The 24345-nt window shown below is 46.9% G+C and overlaps 1 protein-coding gene across 7 annotated transcripts in view; it reads left to right on the top strand.

The window, feature by feature from the left end:
* Positions 1–24345, top strand: part of SEPTIN11 (septin 11) — a 67147-nt gene that overhangs the window by 25222 nt on the left and 17580 nt on the right. For 4 of the 7 annotated variants that reach the window (XM_064450679.1, XM_064450678.1, XM_064450676.1 and 1 more), the window contains 4 exons: positions 14716–14830; positions 18616–18811; positions 21230–21416; positions 23676–23837. In XM_064450679.1, coding sequence (XP_064306749.1) covers positions 18645–18811; positions 21230–21416; positions 23676–23837 — 516 coding nt within the window. In that variant the 5' untranslated portion in view covers positions 14716–14830; positions 18616–18644. Of the gene's footprint in view, positions 1–10719; positions 10847–14715; positions 14831–18615; positions 18812–21229; positions 21417–23675; positions 23838–24345 lie in introns of those variants that run through there. The other 3 variants (XM_064450675.1, XM_064450673.1, XM_064450680.1) reach the window with 1 other exon arrangement.

The following is a 24345-nucleotide window of genomic DNA, read 5'->3' as shown; positions in this document are numbered from 1 at the left end:
TGTGTGAAGGGAAAGTGTGGGACCTTGATGTTTTATTTACTTTTGTTTCATGTTGGACAGTCTTGAAGAGATTTCCCCCTTCCCAGCCCCTGGAATTTAATGTGGCGCTTTGTCTTTTCATGACTGCTGATGCATAACTGGTGTTTGTGGGAAGCTGACTGTGGGATTAGTCTCATCTCTTAAAGAATGAGCTTCCTCCCCCGAAATCTAGATATGCTTCTGAGAAGCTTGCTGGGGGTATTCACTCACAGTGCTGAGCTTGAGATACATGCAGGCAGATGGCAGGCTGTAAAGTATGAAACTGCCTGGAGCAAGCACAGCATCTAATGATGGTTGGTGCCTACCAGGTCTGGCGTAGCTACGCCGCGGTGCTGCGCTTCACTCCCAGACCACCCGAGCCTCCTGGGTGCTCCTCGGTACCAGGGAGTTACGCTTGCCTTTGAGCAAGCAGCTGCTTGGGCCGTGAGAGGCTTTGCTCTCTCCCTGCTTATGCCAGCCCACCTCTGAATCCTTTAGCTGACAGTGTCCTTGCATTTGACTTCAAGCAGAATCTGAACCGGTGGTAGTCTGACCCCAGAGAGTGCAATGAGGACAAGTGGAGTTTGATGTAGGGATAGCACTTGAACCCCCAAAGCCCTTGTTAACAGGGATTTGTGGCCTCTCTGCTAGGGATTAAATTTTGGGAGAAGAAACTGCAACCCCCGAAAGTGTATCACAGCGTGCAGACTTTGGTCTGAAGCGCACGGACATCTAGCTAGATACAAGTGCCAGAAGCAACTTTACTGGGAGAGAAATCAGTTAGTGAAATGGTGCCTGTGCCAGTCTCATCCCCCTTGCATGCCCGGACTGGCAGCATGGAGCTGACTCGGTTTCTAGGGGATGGGGAAGGAGGAAAAGGGTAACTGTACAGGCTTGTACTTTAGTATGAAAGATTCAAGAAGGGGGGTCGTGGGCAGGCTTTTCTATGTGTAGCGAATTATGCCAGTTCTGTGTCTGGCTTTATTTGCATTATTAGGATTAAACTAATAAATCTGCTTGAAATCCTTGTTGATGGGAAATTGCTGTTTGCCAGCACTGTGTTGCAGAGGAAAGGCTTTCTCCAGGCTGGGTGTGTGGCCTGTATGACAGATTATAAAGCTTCTACGGCGCACTCGTGCTCTGTATTTTTTTTCCGAGTGGGTTATCGCCTGTGACTTAGCTTTTTATATTAAGTCTGACGTTTGCCTTTATTACAGGCTTTAGGGATTTCTGTAGTACAGTGACGGTATAAATGGGTAATTGTTGGGGACTTTGCATAGGTTTCAGTCAAAAGTTGTTCTGTTGGCTTGCATTTGTGTACGGACAATTTCATTTACAGTGTTGAGCTTAACCTCACAGCAAAGGCAGTGTCAGGGTCTCTGGATTTCCGGGGGGACTGGGGAAGTGCTAGTTTTCAAGATGCCATGCCTTGAACTGTGTGTGACTGTGATCGTTTGGCTCTTGCTAGTGCTTGGGAGCCTGGCTGGGTGAACACCCTTACACAGACACACTCTCTCCAAGTAGTGTCTTCCCTAGAGAGACCGATGCAGTGTGCTTTATTGTCTTCTCTCCAAATATTGCACGGTCAGTGGGCAAGGGATTGAGCGCTGTTGCAGAACAGAACAGTGCTTTCCTGGTTAAATACCACCACTGAAGAGCACCGCTCATCTGTCTGTCTTTCAGAAATGTGCTGTCACATGGCGTGTTTTTTAAGTCGCAGCTAGCAGGCAGTTATCAGATGTCCAAAACTGTGCATGTGTTTGCTTGGAGACCACAGAAATATACTGGAGTCTGAAGCGGAGGACATGCTGTGGGCTTTGTTTTCAGCCTGGCTGCTTAGATATTGTTAGCATCTTGGTGGAAAGCTTGGTAGAGAGTATGAGCCCTGGCAAAGGAGGAGAGGTGATAGAGGCAGGGAGAAGGGTAAAAGTAATCTCTGAGCTTTAGCTGAGGCCACATCTAGTATTAGCTGGGGATACCAAACAACTTAGTCATTGCCAGGCCTGCTTATGGCACTCGTGTCAGGTGGGTGTGTAGCCACAGCAGTTTCAGAATGACATGTTTGTCAGTGCTCAGGGGTTTTGCTGAGAAGTTCAGACCTGGATTTTCCCCAACTCAGGTAGGCTTTATTATTTGCCACAGTAGCCATTCCTTCCTGACTACTGGTAAAGGCGCAAGAAAATAAAGGCAAATTGCATGGCTGTTTCTCATCCTGAATGCCACAGAGTTATCTGCTTTTTCCATGCCCTTTCTCCTTTGCAGCATTTTGCTCCTAGACATCTCTCACACAGACTAAATTGCTGCTTCTACTCAAGGTGATAAAATTGTAGCCTTTAGAAATTGAGTTCTGTGGCTAGCCGAAAACATGCCTTTTCCTGCTAAGGAGCACCTCACTGCAAAGTAAGCTGCATTAAGGAACTCATCACAGCTTGTATAAAAAGAGCAAGGAAAGCTGAGGTGACTACAGGAATTTAAATTCCTTGTGTGATCTGAGCTTGGTCTGGTGGGAATGCTTGCCCACGTTGAGGCTAAAATACAGGTATGAGCCATTCAAGTGCTGTGTGTGCTTGTGAAGGGGGTGCCAGGTGGGGGGAGCTCAGAGACTCTGCCAGGAATTGGGGGTCTGGTGCTGTCCCTGCCTTCCTGGAGTGTGTCTCAGCAAGCTGGGGTTTGCATGTGAACCCCCTACCCTATGTGCTGGCACAGACCCTCTGCCTCTTGCTGGGATCTAGCCCTTGGGTGGAAGCTGTGCTCAAACAGCTTGGGAGCCTGGTGTATCCAATGAGTTGTGGTGTGGCCTCATTGCCTTTATAATATGTTCCCAGTTGCACCAATGAAACTATTTTACTTTATTCCCCAGGAATTCCTGCCTCAGTAATAGAGTTGTTTGGAAAGTAGGTCTCTAAAAGAAACTTGTCGGACAAGCCTAACGTTAGGTGCCATTGCCTGTAATAGGGGGAGAGATCCCTGCTGTGCCAAGTTCCCAGGCTCATCTCCTGCGGGTAAACCCCACTCTTGTTTTAGGGTGATCGTGCCTGAGCTGCCTTTGGAGGCGAGAGTACTCGGGCTTAGAGGAAGGAGGAAATAGTATTGCTGTCTGTCTGGTTTGTGAATGATGTTTCTGTGAAAAAGCCTCTGCTTTTCTAGTGCCTCCAGAGGGATTCAGCCTTGCTAGCAACCCGCTCGGTTTTATCCCTGTCTGTGGATGACCTGCAACTGGTGAGGCATGAGGTGAGAACAGTCAGGGCTGCAAGAGTGTCTTGCTGATGCTGGTTGGCAACACCATCGAGATGCCCTTGAATTATTGTGCTGTGGCACGGCACAGGGCAGGAGGGCAGTGTGAGGTTTCTCTGCCTTGGCCTTAGTGTTTGCAAAGCCTCATTCCAGCCAACTTGTTCCAGGTGGTAGGTAGCCAGCGTAGTTCAGGCTGCCTTTGCTTGCTTGCTGCCATGGGGGTTTGGGGGGACAGGAAGAAAGAGTGATGTTTTTCTTTGTTTTGGTGCTAAATGGAGCTGCTGAGCGTGCCTCCAGTAAGAGATGTGATTTCAAGACTTTCATTTCCCTCTTGGAGACATTACTTGGTGGACCGTCTTTGTGACTAGCTAGCTCCTCTGGTCCAGGCAAAAAAGTAATCACGAGAGCTAGATTTCCTTGCTGGTCTGTCTGTGGTAGAGGCTGAGGTTGTGTTTTGGAGAGGACTGAAATGCTCAGCTTGGGAAGGGAGTTTGGCTGCGCTGAGTAAGAGGCCTTGTTGGCCTGTGCTATGGTTTGGACTTGCAGCTCCGTAAAGTGTCTTGCGCTGTGTTACTTGAAGTTAGTCACGAGTAGCTAGAGTGCAAGGAAAGCCTTTTCCCTTTTTGGAGTGTGGGGAGGAATGGCTCAACATAAACTCCAGTGGAGAAAATAGGCCTGGGGCAGAGTGGGACTCTTCATGTTTGTGGGAGTTGGTTTAGATCTCTGGAATAAAAGGCTTATCTCTGCCACAACCCAAAAACTGGAGCTGTAAAGCTCATCCTTGGATTCCTTGTGACCAGGGAGCTAATCCTTTCCTCTGGTGCTGTAAATATTTATTTAGCCAGCTCTTGTGTGTTTATGGAATTCAAACATTTGAGTCTGTGTTGGGCAATTGCCGGTGTCCTGTCAAAGGAGTCTTTGACTTGCAGCATCACCAGGATTGTGTAGTGGTCACCAAATGCCTTTGTGATCTTGGCCTTTTGCAACTGATGGATGTGGAGAAGGCTGTGGGAACAGTCCTGCCTGTGGGCTGCCTGAGAGAGAAATGTTTTGTCTTGCACTACCTTTCAAGTCCAGAAATGTTAAGTCTCTGTAGCAGTTTATCAGTGCAGCAAAACATGAGGTGGGTAGAAAGGCTGGTGTAGAGTGACCTTCTAGTCCCAGTTCCTCCCAGTGATACCAGTGTTAGGACTGTGCTGCAGACCTGGATCAGATGCACCTTCCTCTGGAAGAATTCTGGCCAGTTAACGTTTTTGGAAAGACAAAACACAGTCTTTCAAGGCAACGACAGAAATTTGGAATGAATGAGGTGGAGGGAAGGAAGTACTTCAGCTAAAATGGGGAATTGCTCCTTGAAGCTATGTCCTATTTATGAAAATTTTGGTATAGGCTTTCCCTGTTAGAGGCAGGAAAACAAATACTTGCTGAAGGGAAGTGGGGAACATAGTCACTGTTGAGTCAGTTGAGAGCTCAATGTCTATGGACAAATGTTTCAGAACTGTCAGCAAAACGATTTGATGAACCTTGACTTTTTCCTCTGCACGCAGTTCAACTTAAATCCACTTTCACTCCTGCTGAAGATGGAAAACTGCATGCTAAGAACAAGGTTACTTGTAATCATCTATATCCTTCGATTGCTGACCTTTTCTTATTAACGATGAATTACTTCTGTGGTGCCCTGGAAGAGCTTCATGTACTATAAGGCTCTGCATATTTCTTTTTCCTTTGCTAAGCAGCTGTGAGGGCTGTGACTAAAACTCAGAAAGTTAGACCATACCGTGAACTCATTAAAATCTAGTTTTCCTGCTGCTTTGCTGTTGTCTGCATTGCTTTGCCAGAATCACACTCAAGTGTGCATGTTGCTAGTGAGAGTAAAAACATGGGACTTGTCTGAATCTGAAATGCTTTCTGACCTTTGGTTTAATATGCACATGAATATATGACATTACAGATGTCACATATGAGTTTAAAAGCTGGTCTGAGCTAGCTTTTTCAATCCAGTTGATGCTGATTGACACTTCCTTGGTGGTACTTACCAGTAAAGTTTCCCTGGAGAATTCCAGTGTGTATCTAGCACTTACTGGGATCCTAGAAGTCCTGGCAGGGATTTTCCAAAGAGTACACCCACCTGCTTCATTGAGGTCCTCCTGTAACCCCAAGCCCAAGGCAAGCTGCCAGTGCACTGGCCATTTGGAATAGCATAGCTAAATGTTAAATTTTAAGTTGAGACCTGTTCACACTCACTGCTGAGGTACCTGGGCATTGAAGACGACACGTACGTATATCAGTGTTGTCTTAGGATTTTGATATGAAGACAATTACTGTGACAAACCTGAACTCTTTGGTTCAGACTCAATAGTACTAGTAAATAAATGATCTGAAGCTATACAGCTTTGCGTGCCCTGCTTGGCAGTTGGGTCTGTGCAGAAGACTGTAGCGTGTCCGTGTGCAGGGCAGCACCATGCCACGTTGTCCCTCACCTGCTTCTGAGCAAGCCAGCAGGGCACAGTATTAACACAGATCCTGGTAGTAAATCCCAGTGCTAATTAATTATTCAGAGCACGATATAGGGCACCTTTCAGTCCTGGAGCTTGCTGAATAGGAGCTGACAAAATGTGCCCTTGATGTGTGGCTGCAGTTTTTCAGGAAAGAAAACACGAGGTTAAGGAACGGCAAGCCAGCCCTGCTCAGCTGTGCCTGCACCACCTCGCAAGGAAAGCTGCTGCATTTTATGTTTGGAGTGGCCCTTGATTTGATTCAGGTATTGGAACAGTGCTGCCTTGTTACAGTTTTATAAGTAAGCCCTATGGGCTGTTTTGCTTTCTACAAATCTCTGTATTTTGCTGTGGTTGTGTTCACACCCCTAATTGGACTGGAGTTGGTGGAAGCCTGGGGAAGGTTTGAGGAAAACTTGGCAATGGGATCAAATGCTCTGTTCCCAGGTTTGTGTTAATTCTACCTTCTTGTGCCCAGGCTCAGTGTCCCAGAGAGCTCCCTGCAAATGGCCTCTGTGTTACCATAACTGGGAGTCTCGCCGAGTTCATATATCACACTTCCCTCCGTGTCAAGTCCCATATTGCGCTGTGCCTCTAGCTAAAGGCAAAGTATAAATCCACTTATTTAACAGCCTGTGATGCAGCTGTTTGAGGGCTATTTTAAGTGCGTGACAGTGGAATACAGAAGGAAATGGCTCTTGTTGGTTTTTTCCTCTCTGCTGTCTTGCTGGACTGTATCTGTGCTAGTGTGGGACTGTGTAGCCAGAAGAGCTGGAAAAGGGAGAGAGAACTGGATATAAAAAAACAGCATTTCTAATGGCAGGAAGGCATGTTGCTACATGGACCTGTCCCAGGTAGATTCTGCCCTTCTGATCCAAGTTGTGTTTAACTCTTAAGATTACACATTCTCAAGTCTAAAGCTTGACCTTCTTTAACACTTGCCAGTGTAAACTAGCATATTGGCACAGACTAACTCGCATGCTGCATTGCTGTGCAGCAGCTGGTGGTCCGCGGGGCCATGGTTCCCACTGAAAACACTTTCTTCAGGGCTGATGTGAAGGATCCTCCAACTTTCTCAGCTGTTCCTGGCTGAGAGGGAGTGGCTGGGGATGCTAAAAGGGATATATTTGTCTTTCCCCACATGTGGCACCTCAGAAAACAATAGGCGGGGAACTTGCAATAATTTGTGCGGTTATTTGAAGCGGGAGGAGGGGAGCATTACAACCTAGGGAGCCTAGCACTGAATAATAACTCCCATTTTATTTCGTCAACCTCAGAGAAGTGGTCAAAAAAGCAGTTAGTTGCACATGGTCCTCCTGTCGGGAGAGAGACTGGCCAGAGTAGGAAAGAGCATCTGGTTCTCATTGGGCTCTGCCTTTGGATGGTCTTCATTCTTGTTTGTCCCATTATGCCTTTTTTTTTATCGCCCCCTCTTTCTTCTCTCCTCTCTTGGTTTTTTTTTCCTTTTTTCCCTTCAGTGAGTTGACAAGCCTTGCTGGAATGCACATATGGTCCTTATCATCCCCAAAGTCCAGCTTTTTTTTTTTCTGCTGGTTAGCAGTTTGTGACATCAGGGGCTGCTAGAGGCATTAGTCACTTATACTCCAAATAGAAAGGTCCGTGGTTTTTGGAAACCTATGGAGGAAAATGTCTTTTATGTCAGTTCTTGGCAAAAACGGATCTGTTAGTGCTCTGAGCTTGTGCTGACCTTTAGCCAAACATTTTGCCTGGAAGACAAATGTTCATTCCCACTCTCTACAGCCACTTCTGAATTGTCAGAGTTTGACTTCCCTCTTCCCAGAAGAATGCGACTGTATCCTTTTTCTCCATCCTCCTGCTGAGTTGCTGTAGTTTGCCAATGTAAGCAATTCCCCTCGCCTTCCCACCAGAGTGCCTTGTAGGCGAGGGAACAGCGGTGGCTCTATCGGCTGCAGGGAGCCTTTCCTTGCTGCGTGGCAGGGGCTGCGGCTCACAATTGCAAGCTGCTGGCAACCAGGATATTTGGCACTAGATGCCAGGGAGATGGGCCTTGTGCTTCCCACCCCGTGCTGCATCTGTGCTGGGGGGGCTGGGATTGGGGCAGGGGTTTTGCTCAGGTGGCTTTTCCTCTGGCACACGTGGCCGTGTGGGCTGCATCTGGGCAGGGGCCCCTTTGCCATGCCTGCTCGCTGTCCCTGGTGTCACACTGGAATTCATTTAGAGACTCAGCCTTGGAGAGAGGGTGTTTCCTTTGCCATCATTTCTGTGTGTTATTGCCTGTGCTAATGTAAGCGTGTCCAGCATCACCCAGTTGCTGAGGGTGTCTCCTCAGGGGGAACCCTTTGCTTGGCCTCACCAGCAGCCTCCTTTGGCTGGTGATTCCCCAGATGAAAGCTGATGTATTTGTAGAGCGATACTCTGTGTGAGGAGGGGCAGCATGAGATCCATGCCTGCCCTTCCCCATCTGCTGCTGCTGCCGGGTGCTTTGTTGGCCAAATTGCTTCCAGCCTTCTTCCTACAAAATAACCTCTTCTGCTATCCCCGTTCCCTGGGATGAAAAGGAAAAACCAGCACATTCAAGGAGAGCCCTTGTGTTCCCCGTGACCTCTGTGGTTACTCAGTGAGGGAGCCAACATAACACTGTTGACGGTGTTTTTTGTTACGGGGAGTAGGGAAACCTGGCTCCTTGCTATTCTTTTAGACATTGCTGCAGAGCTGGGGCAGGGGACTTGCTGAATGAAGCATACTCTGTTGAGAGGCTGTGTTTCCCATAGCAGCTATGGCTGATGCCAGCTTTTATCCAGGAAGAACAAGACGGTTTACTGAGGTCCAGCCCTTGGGGGCAGTAGCTGCTGCAGTGAGTCACTTGTTGGGTTGGTGGCAAGGTGGGAGGCATTAGCCATCCAGCTTGCCTACCTCTCTGATGAATCTTCATGGCTTGCTTGACACAGCAATATACAGAATTCCAAAGGGGTCTGCTTTCCCTATTGAGAGAGAAGGGAAAAAAATAGAAAGGGGGAGCAGGGAAGACCTCCCAGACTTCAGTAGCTTGTGGAGACATCTGCTTGAGCCTGCAGACAGCCAGCAGCAGAAGCATGGAGACAGGAAATCCCCCTCCTCTGCTGGTGACACTGATAGGTATCCTAGTCTAAAACAACAACAAAGTCCTTCCTTTCTTATTAACTGATTGCTATGGGCTGTTTTCTTATGGCATGACTGTGCTAGCTATGGCAAGGAGGGTAAAGGAATTGTTCATTCAGTGTTCCCCCCGTGCTATTATACTTGAGTTCCCTTGTGTGAGAATTAAGGGTTTAACCATCACTTAAGTCTGTATAAGGACAAGGATGGGTGTTGTGGGTGCTGTTTCGAGGAACTTAAACAGTGAGCTTGGCTCTGGTGTATACCCTGCCGGGAGGGACCTGGGCTCTCAGGCTCAACACAGGGAGAGGGTATGACAGATCCGTCTGTTGCTGACTACTCTTTGCTTCTGTGCTCACTGCTCTTCCCTGAGCCACCTTTTTGCCTGAGCAGACTAAAATACCTCTGAGGTCCCTGGCTTTGGCTGTGGCATCTGAGATTACCTCAGAAACACGGGAATGTGTGCCTAGTAATGGGGCAAAAATGTAGCTAGCCTGAGCTGCTGACAACAATAAAAGCTTTCAGAATTTCTTAAAGGTGCCTTCTAGATTGTGTGGCCTCAAATAACTAAACACTTGCTTCATATTTGTGGTTGAGCTCTGTATTTTGCATGCCAACGTTTTCCCCACTTGAATTTGAGGCTCATTTTTGTTTTCGTTAACTCTTTGGAGACGGTGTGAAACTGACCCCCAGCTGCCAGTAGTGAGTGAGGAAGGGCTGAAGGGGAATATTTTGCTGCCAGCCTTAAAGCAGAAGGGGCTCAGCTTGCTTGGTTTTAGGGGACAGGCATCATCATGGGTAAGTCCTGAGGGAGGAGAGCAGACTGGTGCCATAAATGAAGCCGTCCTTGTGGACCTTTTCTCCTCAGCCTTTTGGGAGTGACACTTTTGTTGCCCACCCAGAAGAGCAACTCTTGCTTTGTATCAAATCAGCTACCAGAAACTTTAATAAGCATAAGGATGTGGCTTTGCTTTTTGCTGCCTCTGGAGAAGTGATACATGTCTAATCATGGGACCCACCTTGATATCCACCTCCCCATCAGCACACGGGCATACTGTTGCTGACTTCAGTGAGGAAAATAAGTTTCCCTTTCTTCCTGCTAGCTCTGTCAAGCCACTGTGGCTTAGGAGGAATGAGCTGATTCTCTCCTTGCACGTGCCTCATCAGCCAAATTGTTTTATTAAGCTTCACTGAATTACATCCAAGCAAACCTGCTGCTTGCCACAGAGCATCTGTTACAGTGTTGCTTGACCTGTAAAACCTTTGCTACCAGGGGCTAGTATGAAGAAAACCAGATCTGAAGCTAACTTGAGAGGCCTCTGACATTGCAAACTCTGTCTTGTCTTTTGCAAGGCATTTTTTTCCCCCCACTTAAAATTAAGTGTACTAGGACATGGGGTCCTGGAATTGAATCTCTTTATAGTGATGGTACATAGTAGACACTGTGCCTCTGGAGACCTTTCTTTGCTTTACTTACCCCTTTCCTTACCCTGCCAGGGTTAAAGCCAGCAGCTGCGATAACAGCATCCTGAAAGTTTGTTGTTGATCCCAGAAATACCAACTGTGGGATGCCTTGTAGGTCACTCTGCAAAGAAAAGTAAAGTGATCAGCATCTTTCCCAATAAACAAGCATTTATTTGTTCATGTTACTCTGTAGTTTTTGTAGGGGTTAGCACACAGCTCTGGAGGTTCAGAATTACTTCCTGCTCGTGTGGATGGTATGTGAAGAGGGAGGGAAGATTTGCCCTGTAATGTGGGGTTCAGTAAGGGAGACGTGACTGCCTGTTAAGGAGGAGTTTAAAAAGCAAGGCTGCTCTTGGTATGTCTTAAGCTCTCTGACATCTGAGAGCACCCAGACACCCAAGTCCAGCAGCGTGTCTGGTGCGAATTGGCTGATCTCTGCAGAAGTCTGTGGAGCTGCAGTTTTACCCATGCTGATCTTGACCATCGCTCCTGAAGCTGCAAGTGAGGAGAGGTGCTTGGTAAGCCATTGTTCTTTTGGCATGCTTGTAAGAGGTCAGCGCTTCCAGATACAGCGACTTGCCTGTGTGTTAATGAGGCATCTCTTAAGACTCTGTTACTGTGAGTGACAGCTGTGGAGTTGTTCTATTCTAGGTGTGCGTTTAGGTGTAGCATTGGGAGGAGAGGGGAGCTGTGCTGAGCTCAAAGGCATGCTGAGCCCCGCTCATCTTCTGAGGGAAAATGAGGGGTACACTTGGAGAAATTGGTGAGGCAGAGTGGCGATATGCCTTTCAACTTGGAGTAAAGTGCCTGGGCAGCACTGCTGCCTTCTTCTGGAAGAGCAGCCCTGTGGCAGGAGGAATAAAATAACGCTTGTAGCATTGCTCCCCTGGCTGGGTGGGTGCACGAGGGGGCTCTCGGCTTGTCTCTGTGGGAAGGAGCCTTTGCCTGTGTCAGCCTTTGACCACTCTTCAGCGGGAGGTGCCCAGATCACAGCGGGATGTCTCATCTGAGATCAAAATGCAGCCCAGTGACTCTTCTCAGGAGTTTATCACAGTGATTCACAGCCAGAGCAGCACGGCCATCTGACTTAGCATCCCATTGTTTTTAAAACACTGCTGTTTTGCCAGACTGAACAAGTGAAAAACTTGCCTGTTCTAAGTATACACTGAGCAATCATGCTTGTTGCTCTCCAGCAGCAGTTTCCTTTCCGTGTGGATAAAACCTGGGCTCATGAGCTACTCCGGAGTGTGCAGTGGTTTCAGTCCTTGCCCCCTCGCCAGGCAGCCTAAGGGCTGAAGACTACCACCGTGGAGCTAGTAAAGCCAGAACTGGCCACTCCAGTGCAATTGCGCTAATTGATAAAACTGCCCGTTGTCCTTTTGCTCATTGGCATCCTCAGCAGACCTGTGCTAAAGGGGCCACAGAGCCTTGTGAGGGGTCCTATGGCTTCCAGCTGCCCAAACCTTTGCTGTGGGGAGAGTAGAGAAAGGGGGCTAGGTTTTTCCCCTTGTGCCAGCATCCGTTTACTGAGCAGGAGTAAGCTATCCCCTTAGAGAGGGTAGGAGCAAGAGCAGAGGCCTGGCTGCAGTGATAAGAGGTTATATAGCATGCATACCTCCCTTCAGTCCTCAGAGAGGAGCAGCCTGCAGCTCCCCCCAATAACTGCTGTCTCTCTAAGCCCATCTGCATGCACGGGAACTGGCTGTTAAGTTGCATGATGCTTTCATTTGTGTGTGGAGGGAGATATTTAGAAACTCTAGTCCCTTTGGCTCTCCTGCCATGTCCAAAATGCGTATCTGTGGTACTTCTGTGGAAATGCATGTATTTCCTGTATCAGCTCTGCTCCATGAGATGTGTCACGGTCTGGGGAATACTGAGGGAGGTGGAGATGTGGGTTTGCGTTTCATTTCTGCCCATGCCTTGGGCCTCTGAGCTCTTCCTCAGGGTGTTGGAGTTTTGGGCAGGTATCAGGCTACACTTCTGCCTCCTGTTATGCAGCATAGCTTGTAAAACAAACAAACACCACCAAAAAAACCCTTGGCATTGAAAACTGTAGAGCTAGGTGGTTTTTTCCCCACTGTTGATGTTTACCACTTGCAGGAGGAAAAAAACAAGGGGGGGGAACTCAACCAGGGAAGGTACGCAGCAAAAAATAACTGACACAGATGCATAACACGAATCTAACTCCTGTTCCTGCTGAGTAACTGATGATGAGGCACTACTTGATTTCCCAAAATATATCAGGGAAAGAGATATTGGTGCTGTGCTGAGAGATGTTCAACACCCACCACTTTCTATGAAGCCTGTGAGTCATGGGCACCTATTTCTTGCTGGGATCTGCTCCCAGCTCCCTTTGCTTAATCGCAAACCCAAGGCCACTGGTGTTTTAAAAATACTGATGTTAAAAATATTTATTTTAACCCATTCACAACATGCATAAATCCAAGGGTGTCCTTCCAATTACTGGGGGCTTTTCTAGGAAAATCACTGTTGCGGGTAAATAAGGTGATGGTCTTTCATGTATGTGGTTTTTTTTTCCCCAAGCCTGAGTGAAGGAGGTGACATCTCTTAACCACCTTAAGCTCTTGTGAAAAGGAGCCTTTTGCTCCTGTTCCTTCCCTCTTAGGTATGGTGATGGTACAGACTTACACGTTTTCACTTTGAGATGTTGCCTTTCTCAGGGAATCTTTCTATTTTTTTTTCTTGAAGCCTGAGTGATATTTTCCTCAACCCTCTCTCAAGATCTAACTTATTTCTTCCCACAATCAGTGGCTGGTCTGCATGTTTTGAGGAGGGAAGTGGGGATGCTCGGCAATTGGGCAGAACGCAGGGAGTCCTCCTCTGCTTTTGATTCTTATTTTAACAACCAAAGAATGTCTTTTTCCATGTCTGGTCCAAAGCCCACTGATTTTGTGGAAAAGAAGCTGGTGCTTTCAGCATCTTTAAACCAGGCTGAGGCTGCCCACGGCTGTAATTTAGCTCAACAGTATGACCTAGGTGTAATGACTCTACTGGAAATGTTTGGATTTGGAGAAAGGTTAGTATCTTAAGCTAAGGGCAAACTTTGGGAGAAAAACATTATGTGAAATAACAGTGGAGCTCCTTTAGGGCTGATGAGGTTTTTTCTTATTTTATCTGTACTCAGGATGTTGGCATAACTGTGATTTGCTGGGGAGGAGATAACTGGGCTGTCATCTTTATCCAAGCCTCTCTGTAAATTACTATACAGCTGTTGTGGAGAGGTCCTAAATATAATCCTGGAGTTGTTTTCAAATCTCCCTTCTGCAAGGTCTTCACTACCCCGTTACCCTCCATGAAACTGCCTTGGGGTGTTTGATGTTATCGGTTCAGGCCCCCCAGGCAGTCTGGAGGCAGAAAGCCAGTCTCAAGGGGTGACTCGAGCCTCAGGAGTGCCTGGCCTGGCTTTTTTCCTGCTGAAGACATGGAGGGGCAGCACAGTGGTCTTGGTAGGTCACTCAGGAAATGCCAGGAACGGTGCCTTGCTTTCTCACCTCATGTCAGATGAGATTATTTATAAACCAAGGCATCTGCAGAGCAGCATGCATGCTTTTTCTATTCTGGTCAAGGTCTGTAAAATCTGAAGAAATTTAGCTGGCTCTAGAGGTAGTGAGTGTTGCTGCATAAGCTATGTTCTGCTGCAGCCATGCCAAAGGGTTGCAGCAGAAGTGCAAGAGCATCGCATTTCCCTTGTATTGCTGGGAGGACACAAGAAGTCTGAGAGCTGCTCCTTTTCTTTGGCAAACTCAGCCAAGGAGGGCATGAGCTTGGCCATCTACTTGCCTACACAGGTTTCTATCAGGAATCATTTTGGAGTTGCAACCAGGACTACATCCCAACCTGTGCCACGCTTTCATACACTGGGAGAGCTGGTCGCTCTGGGTGGTTTGGGGAAGCTCCCATGTTGCTGGGGGAACCCTGAAAGTGGAGGTGGGCAGGTTTCCACTGTAGAGTACATGTGGAGGAGGCAGACTTGGCTGCTCCACTGATTAAATGGGAATTGGTCTGCTTGTACTTATGACAGGGGTTCACTGTCTCTCTTCCGAGTGTCTACCTAAATCTTTGGGTAGCCCTGAGGCCTCAAACAATGTTTGAGTGTTGCAAACTGGTACAGAATCATGGTTTATTAGTCACAGCCATGGAGAAACATACTGGTGGTGTTAGCATGCCTTAGGTTTAGGGGTGTTTTAGCTCCTGAGTTGCAGGCAAGTTCAAGGAGAGCACAGTAGGGAGGCAAACCTGAGACAGAAAGATCCTGTGTCCCAAAAACTCTTGTGGTATTACACAGTTCTGCCAGGACTAAGCACAACTTTCTTCCCTGACAGGGGTGTTTCAACTTTGTTAAATGCTTGTCTTCTCGGTCTTCCAGAGCGATGACCTTAGGAACCTGTCCCTCTCTGGCCATGTGGGCTTCGACAGCCTCCCTGATCAGCTGGTCAACAAGTCAACGTCACAGGGCTTCTGCTTCAACATTCTCTGTGTGGGTAAGTCATCCGGTGTCGCAGGGCGGTCAGCTCACACCAAGGGGTGTATGCATGTCTGCTAATTACCACCACCTCCCTCCTGCAAAGGGTGAGATCTGAGCCAGTGGGGTCCACAGTGCCAGGGAAGTGACAATTTCTTCCTAGAGCTACTCCAGGGTAAAATTTAGTATTCCTCTTTTCTTCTCTACCCCATCTCCTGAGTCAAAACATGGAAATTTCTAGGTGTTAAAAACCTACCCTTTTGACAGGTCCTGTGGTTCTGCTTTCCCCAAGGGCTGCGCATAAGGAAACCGAGCTAACTTGGGAACTAAATGTGTTTTTAAAAGAGTGTTAACTTAAACCTGCCTTTTTCTGGGTTGGGCGCGTTGGCTGTTTCTCAATAAATTGCATTCCTTCCTTTCAAAGCTTTGCCTGTCTGTCTCGTTATATTCTTAGTTTCTCTTCTCCAGTTGGAAATGATGCCATTTTTAGTCTCCAGATGATGTACTTGAGAAGAAAGCCTGTCACCTGTTCTCTGCTGTATTTAATATGGGTTCTGCAAGTTGGTTTTGTAGCCTGAGTTACTGTGTTACTTATCCCAAATTGTTCTGAGGGTGAAATATGGGGAGGCAACTCCTTCTCTTGGCTATAGAGAGGTACCTGCTGTCTTGGTACTCGATGGATACTATGCCATTGGAAATCCATTGCTCGGCTGTAGGGAGCTGTGGGCCAAAACAGCTTTGACCTATTGGTTGACCTCTTTAAGGTGCCCCCAGGATCTCGTTCTGTAAATGAAGAAAAATGGTGGGGTTTGTTTATATTTGTAGATTGCTCTGCCAAAATAAAATTGATCTGTTCACTTTTCTTTTAAGCCTGTAAGAGGGGAATATTGTCCTTTCTAATTAGTTACATAAATCAGCTGAAAATTACCCACAACCCTCTGACTGTGATTTTTCTACAGCAAGTTGAGAATTTTTGTCAGCACTGCAGGGTGAGACATCTGAAAAGAAATCCGGCAAACAAACTAGGCTCCTCTCCGTAGTTCTGCATGTCAAAGAAAGATAAGAGAGTAGTTGTACTTCTGCGCAGTCAAGCTACCAACCCTCACGTGACTCTTGTAGCAGCATGAAACCATTTAAAATTCAGCAGGGAACATCACGATTAGCAGGCAGCTCTTTGATCAAAATGGCAAAAATTAATGGCCTTTTTCTCTTCCTTTCTTAGCATGACTTGATACGTCTCCATCAACGTAGCAATTTGGTCCAACCCTTTTCTCTTGTAAAATGTGCTGATCAACCATTTTTTGCCTCAAATGAAAATTTCACACCAATTGCTGCACTTCTCCAAGGAATAGACATCTCCCCCTTCAAAAAAAAAAAGAAAAAGCAACCCAAACAAACCCAAAACTTGTGAAATTGTATTTTGAGAAAGGACACAATTAACTTTGGCATTGTCATGTAAGGCTTTTAATCGTGGTGTGCATGGATAAAATGCTGCAAAGCCCATCTAGCACAGCATGCAGCAGCATTGCATTCGCATCAGGAGCTCACTAAAATATGTAGTTTTGGAGACTAACGGTCTGTGTCATCAGCTTAGGATGGGCCTTTTCATGTGGGTTGTGCTCTATGTAGGCCTAGATTTTGAGCTATAATGTAATGTATGCTTTCCGTCTTCCCCCTCTTTCATTTGTTCGTTCTTTTTTAAGAACGAGCTTTATGTCCTGCAGCTTCCCAGGGTAGGAATGCTATGACAAATATGTCTCTGCTTAATTATTTTACTGGGCTGTAAGTAATAACTTACCTTCCTGAGTCTAGTATGAAAATGGTCAAAGTCCAAGCCAGGAAAGTCAACTGTCGAGTATCACAGAGCAACAGGCAGTTGCTGCGTAGTAGCATTTGTTTCTGTGGACGTAAATACTATATCGTTCTCTGAGGACTTCCAAGCAGGGGCTTTGCATATTTTGAGAGAGTTTAGTGCTAGGAGAGCTGCATACAGCCTAGAGAGGTGCTTGAGGGCAATCCCAGATGCAGGCTCCCCTTTCTCACCTGGTATTTCACATTGTGTTGTAATTATTCTGTGTAAGGTGGGTGGGGGGGAAGGGAGTGTTGTTGAGAGGTTGGGATGGGACCCGTGCTCAAGCCTGACCTGCAAATGCCAGAGCTGCACACTGCAGCCCAGGAGGTCTGTCTCAAATCCCAGCGTCTCTCTTCGGTTGGAGCAACTTTAGGACGTTAGCTCAGCCCACCCCCTGTTCGCAGCATGGGTAGCAGTTTGAGAGTGTAACTGGTAAGCAAACACTTTGACTTAAAAATAGGATTTAATGCTTTCATATATGTTACTAATTGCACTGGGGGGGGATGAACCTGTAATGGTTTTGATAGTTGGTACTTAATCAGTGTGCTATTTTAGATTATTTTTTACAAAAACTTTATGTATTTCTTTGTCTCAAATTTTCATTGTCCAAATTTCACTGTGGGTTTTTTGTGCTTCTCTTGAAAAAGGAACAGAAACTGAGCAGGATAAGAAAGGCATAAAAATATGCAGAGAATTGGACAGAAACTCAAAGTTGATAAATTGTACAGCTTGCCGTTGTAAAGAAAGTCATATTAGAACTAGGACTTAGCCCACACTGTTAAAAAGAGAATTAAGTATTTCTCGAGTAACAACAGCTTCTCAGTGATCTGAATACAGATGTCACTTGCCAGGTGAGGAGGTTGGTGGTTTTTGTGCCACCAAGCAGGAGGCACCCTGCATCACCAGTCAGGTCATACCGATGTAAAAACCACGGGCAACAGCTGAGGACTGCTGGAAGCAAATGCTTTTATGGGACAGGAATGATTATTTGCCTCCTGCGCTGCCAGTGTAGCAAATCCAGTAGCAAGATTCTAGCAGCAGGAGGCATTCGCTGGTTCATTGTGGAAGGAGTCCTTTCTCTTCTCCGAGAAGGGGGGCTCACTCGGTAAATGTTTAGGTAACTGTTCTTAAAATTGTCATGGGTGGGGGTTTTGTTTGGTTTGGTGGGTTTGTTTTGTTTGTGTGTTTTCCATTTTGGGGGTTTTCTTCCCCCTCTTAGTTCCAGTTTACTACCTTCTCTTCAAGAAGTCTCATAAGCCTCAGCCCATCCTCTCCAATTCCCCATTTTCCCATGGGAAATGTTAACAATAGTATTACTGTCAAAGACTGTGTGCCTCTGGGGGTGTGTGTGTGAAATAAACCCCTTTCTTTCCCCAAAATAATGAAAAACCCTTGAGGTCGGTGGTGCTTAGTATCTCTGGTGACGCTCCTTTCTGCCTCCTCGCTTGTGATGGTGGTACTCCTCCCTTGAAAGCCTGGCCCACAAAGACCTGAGTTTTTCTTGCCATTCCCAGCACAGCAGCCTAGCTCTTTGCCTGCGGTGGTGACTTGTAGCTCTGAAAGCATTTGGTTTATCTTGATGTCTGTCAGGGCAGCAGCTTTTGCATAGCAGGGGTTCATTGCAGATTCACAGCTCCAGCATGTGGTGCTTTGATCGGGTATGTCTGCAAGGTGTGCTGCAGAGACCCAGGCGGTGTGACCCATGGAGGAAATTAGTCTGAGCCCCCCAAGGTCCGCAAGGTCCCTGGTTCAGGGGGCACCGGTAAAGATGGGGATTGTCTGCTAAGGCATCTGTTCCTGCAGGGATTATTTTTGGTTAGCAATGTGCACGTAGCCTAATTCCACTGCTGCCCTGGTGGTACTCGCTGCTACTCCTCAGCCTGGCAAATGTGCCTGAGAATGAGATGAGGAAAAGGGATCCCACTGAACTAGTGTTGCTTTTGTGTGCTTAGGTGAAACTGGCATCGGCAAGTCAACGTTGATGGACACTCTGTTCAATACGAAGTTTGAAAGTGAACCTGCGACGCACAATGAGCCTGGCGTGAGATTGAAAGCCAGGAGTTACGAGCTCCAAGAGAGTAATGTCCGTCTGAAGCTGACTATCGTTGACACGGTTGGATTTGGCGATCAAATTAACAAAGATGACAGGTAAACTTAATTCTGTCAGGAGAAGGAATCCTTGTGCTAATGTGCTCTGAGATCAGGAGTGCCTGACCCTGCTTGAGGAGTGGGTCCCTCGCTGTTCCTGGGGGTGTTTGCTGATCCAGGTGTGGCAGCTAGTATCACCTGCCCCATGGGACAAGTAGAAGGGATGAGAAACTGAAGAACAAACGGAATACTAGGCTAGGTGTTTCTGTCCTCCTTGTCTCTGAGCGGCTTAGTTGAAGCCTTGAGTTAAAAAGTGTAAATATTTGGAAGTGTGAGTTCAAACAGCAAATAGCTTGCATCTTTCAGGGAGCTGGAACTCGGATTGTAGTTCCTGTTCACACCGTTCTGCAATGTTAAAGTCAAAGTGGGTTTTACTTCGATGTTGCAACATGAAAATCAGCTTTTAGTTACGTGCATGAAGTGAATACTCTGGGCAGCCTACGCAAGCCCTTGTGTCCATGTGTATGGACTTCTGCTGTAGTGTTAAAATTAGTCATTCTGTGATCGTGGTTAACGCGCTAATTAATGCAGTACCTATATCGTAGAGCCGTACCTTCCCTTGTTGCGGTGATCCCAGCTGCCTCTGGAGGGTTGCTTGCAATCCTCTTCCTTGCACCTTGCCCAGTTGGCAGTGTATGTGCTGACCAAAAGCTGTCAGTGTACTAGGTAGGTAGACGGTGTAATTTCTTTGAAAATGCAAGCCTAACATAAATTTCTGCCAGGGTCCCTCCTAGCATGGAGACAGAGCAGGTTCTGCTTCCTGTTCCATAAGAAAAATGCTGTAGACGTTAAAATTTTACAATGCTTTATTTCTGTAACACTTCCTTGCTGCTTGACCTGACACATGGAACTGTTGCTCCTGCTCCTAACTATTGCTGCAGAGCCAAAACGGTGAGGGATGCATGCTGGCTGGAGGGAGGACTCTGCATGTCAGACACTGCCATATGCTCTCGGGCAAGAACAAAAGCTGCTCAGAGGAGGAGCAGGTGCTCAGAGCAGGGATGCTCTGCAGCTTGTTACTGCCGGATCACTTTGCATTTGCTTCATTTGGCAGACAAGAGCCAGCAGTATCGGTGGTGAAGCCTGTCCAATTTAGCTCTCAGGCAGTTGGAGAGAGGGGCAGTTATGGGGGCAGCAGGGCTTAGGGAGAGCTTTTGTCCTCTTACTGTGTCCTGACGCGTGTGGTTGCAGTAGGTGATATTTTCTCTGTGCTCCTGGCTTGAGTCCTCCCAGTCCTTTTTTGCTCTACTTTTTTTACGGTGTTATCTCTGATGTGATCTCCCAGTGTAAGGCCTTATTACTTTCTTGGCAACATGCCTCTGCCTGAGGTTTTTGGGGTCTGGTGGTCAGAAACAGAATTTCAGGAGAAAGGAACCAGAGCAGCAGGTGTGTTACAAACACACCTAGTGGCATTTACAATTCCATCTGTGCCTGCAAATTAACAAGCAGTGCTCAAAACTGCCTTATGGGTCTCTGGTGTCAGTGGCCCTCGTGCAGCACTGGCTGTCTTCAGCTATAGCTTTTGCTTGGTGAATTGAACTAGGGCCTGCTCTGCTTCACCAAGGGTTTTGAGCAACTGCTCGAACAGCTGCACTGCACAGAGGGGCCAGAGCAGAGCCTTGCTGGCTGCCTGTCAGAAGGGTGTTTCCAGAGGACATGAAAACTCCTGAAGGTCTGTTTCCTCCTCACAACTGCTTTTGTGGGAAGGCACTAATGCTGCTGTGAATCCACTGCTCAAGGCAGTGGCAATGTTGTCTCAGTGCCCTCTTTTGAGAGCTTCCTTGGACCAGAGGTACTGAGGCTGCTCTTGGTGGAGGGAGGAACAAGCTGAGAAGTCAAATTTTTAGAAGCACAGTCAGTCAGATCAGGCCTTGTTACACTGCACTGACATTTTTCCTTCACCAAAATGGTGCCCTCAAAGTACACAAACGGTGCAGTTGTCTCTTGAGCTTAGCTCCAGAACTGAAGCCTGTGAAAAGTTCCTTTTATCTCCTTGTGAATCTCCCTTCCCTCTTAAGATCACAAACGAGGTTTTGGACAAGCTAGGGTAGGTGATGGTTTCAGATGTAAATTTTCTTTTTGGATAGTTCTCAGTGACATTGGCACAGCAGCAGCTCAGGCACTAATTGGAGAGACTGCAAAATATGTTCTTCAGGGTAGCAGCCTTGTGTGGTTCCATGCACCTGAAGTCCAGGGTTTCTGCTGCTTTATCTTGCTTGTATGTCTGCAATACTCTCCCTGTGCACCAAGTGGAAACACATTTGCTAAGAAGGGACTGTAGGTTGGGCAGGGAGGGTCCCAAAAGCAGCGCTTGTCCCGTGTTGTACAGGGCACTCATGAAGCTTCCTGAGTGTCAGTGACCTGTGTTGTCCCAGTGACGAATACCCTCGTTTTCTCTCTCCTGTTTTCTCTATCCAGCTACAAACCTATAGTAGAATACATCGATGCACAGTTTGAAGCCTACTTGCAAGAAGAGCTGAAGATCAAACGATCCCTGTTCAATTACCATGACACCAGAATTCACGCCTGCCTATATTTCATTGCACCAACTGGCCACTCGTTGAAGTCCCTTGACTTGGTCACCATGAAGAAGCTCGACAGTAAGGTACTTGCTGCTCATGGTATGACCCTTGCATCGCCCTGAAAGTGCTTTTATGATCTTGCCATGGGCTTAGTGAAACCTGCTCAGAAAAATACTCTGTTTTTAGCAGCGGGAAGTTGCAGATGTGGCATATGAAAACTTCACTTTGGCTAGCTGTTAGAAGGGGTCCTTATCCACTGATTCATATGCTGCAGAGATCGATTTAGAGTTTGGGCTCCTACCCTCTTCCAGTCCCATCTCAGGTTAGGAAACTTGGGCACTTGCTCCACAGCTATGCTATGAAGTCAACAATCTGGGAGCAGAAAATGGTATTTATGAGGATGCATTAGACGACGGTTGTTCTTGCTTTGCTGTGGGTTAACTCAGCCAAGTTAAGTGAAAGGTTTGTTCACAACTGAAAGATAAGCTGGCTGTTGAAAAAGAGCAAAGTGTGTTTTCCTCCTTAAATACATAAAGAAAAATGAGGGGTTGAAGTAGAACTCTGCTTAGTTCTAGCACTCAAAGGCATGGTTGCCATCGCTATTTTACTTTGTCCAATAGATGAATTAAGTTCTTGTACAAAACCTGTATTGGTAAGCAGGTATGAGATGAGAAGTACATCTAAAACACTTGAGGTCATGTTACTAATCAATGGAAAAACAGATCAAAATGCTGTGTCTGCATGCTCTGACTGCATGCAGCTAGCACAAACAGTGATTTGGTCTCCTATGGTAAATGTAGTGTTATTCTAACCCTAATCTAAAAAACGAGAACCACTTGAATTAATATTTTACTCAGCATGTGCTTTTTCAGTTACCCTCATGATTAGCAAGAGTGGGAACAAAGCTTGGTTTAAACCATGGCGTTACACTTGTAAAAAAGATTTCATCTCTTTTTCTTATAGGGAAGATTACTGGGATGCAAATGTAAAACTGGAGTGTTCAGAATGAGCTTTCTCTATGGTTCTTCACATCATGATTAAGCACTTTAAATCAGTCCACCTTGCACTTTTTTGGCTCATCGGGCCTGATTCGGCAGAAGATAAATTTTGACAATGGATCTTTATTTCCTAGAGTGGCCTATCGATTGGGTTTTATGCAGTAATGGGGAAGGATATATGCCCTATTCAATTTAAAATAGGGTTGTGGAGATTTACCCTAAGAGACCTAATTAGCATTCATATTCTATTTTTTGGCAAAGGGGGATTGAGTAACTCCAGGCCATCCTCCGAACGGAATTAACTGATGTAATATAAGAGGATTTTCAAGTACTATAGTTAAAACCCCTTCACATAGGTTAATATCAACATCTTTCTCACTACAATTTCTATTTGCTGTTGCAAGGAAAAGTAAATCCTGCAAGATCAAAAGCAGAAATTGTCCATCTGGAGAGAGCAGAAAGGGAAAGAAAGCAGGATTCCTCATCCTAATGCATTCTTGCCCTCTCCCCGCAAAGCAGACACTTGTGCAGTGCTTGCTGTGCCTTGACGTGTTTAGTTATGCTGAGGGTACTGTGCTGTCTCCCCTCAGCTCCTAGACGGTTTTGCTGTCTGCCATTCCGCTGCCAGTATTGCAAAAAGTCTGTCCAGGGGAGAGAGTCAATAACTTGTCTTTCATTTCTGTGTTAACCCCATCATGCAGTTCCTTTGGATGATTGTCTTAGGGCTGTGAAGGGATAAATCAACCCTAGTCCAGCAGTATAGCGGTGCATGGGGGCACATGAGGGCATGCAGGTGGAAGAAGTGTGCCTGTGTTACTGCCAGCCCCTGCCCTGTGTGTCGCGTGGTTGGATATGGACCACCTGCTTCCACCTCTAGTGGGGTGACAGCAGCACTGCTGCCCACCTGGGTGTCTCTGATAACACCTGTACAAACACCCATGAGAGGCTGTTATCTGAGCTTGTTGGCTGCAGTAATGCAGACTGCTGTGGTGTGGAAGAGAAGTAGATGGTAATTTCCTTTTTTTTTGGAACAGCTTGTAATAATCTGTGACAGCATTTCCTGTCCAGCCAGTTCGGATGAGGAGGGGAATACGACAGGACGGAAATACCATGTTGCCAAATTGCATTTGAGTCCTTTTTAAAGCCATCATTGTTGCTGCCTGGAAATCCTGTCTAAGGCAGGGGTGCTGTCAGCAGCAGCCCTAGGGAAGGTCGTCTGCTGGGGGAGCAGTGGCTGGGAGGACTTACAGGGCCGTTGCTGCAGGATGCATGCTGCTCTCCATCCTCTCCCAGTGACGCTACGTGTGCAGTCCTGTATGCGGAGGTGCTGTTTTTGTCTTGCAGGTGAACATCATCCCCATCATTGCCAAGGCTGACACCATTGCAAAAAATGAGTTGCACAAGTTCAAGAGTAAAATCATGAGCGAGCTGGTCAGCAACGGCGTCCAGATCTACCAGTTCCCAACGGATGAAGAAACAGTGGCTGAGATAAATGCCACAATGAGCGTATGTTTTATTGGGGGGGGTTTGCTTGCCTTGGTTAGCGTGGGCTCATCATTGATGGTAGGGCACACTGTACTGTGTTTCTTTTGGCTTTAAAACAGCAGTCTAAGCACAGACACCAGGCTGGCCAGAAAGCTTTTGGAGCTGGAGATGTCTGTCACACGTGGGCTGCTTGGCCTGATGTGCTTCATTGTTTGACAAATGAGATCCTCCTCTGAGCACTTTTTCATATCCTTCCCTTGTTGCAGTATTCCTATCTTGGGAAAGGAAGAGGGTGGGAGGCAGGCCCCTGATGCGGTCAGGGCAAAGGGCTGGGGTTTGGGTTTCCTGTCCTAAGCAACCACTTGTTACTTAGTGGGGGGTGATTCACTTCTGCTTTTGTTTCACTTTCCGGTGAGAGCAGGGGCATGGTCAATGGTGTTCCAGCTCTCGGCAGCTCCAGTGGCCGTCAGAGGCAAGGGCTCTGGCTTTCGCCTCCTTCCCTGTCCTCTAGTGACAGGGGTGGGATTTA

This window comes from Phalacrocorax carbo, chromosome 4, assembly GCF_963921805.1.
Source record: "Phalacrocorax carbo chromosome 4, bPhaCar2.1, whole genome shotgun sequence".
NCBI classification, from domain to species: Eukaryota; Metazoa; Chordata; class Aves; order Suliformes; family Phalacrocoracidae; genus Phalacrocorax; species Phalacrocorax carbo.
This window is presented reverse-complemented; position numbering and strand designations above follow the sequence as displayed.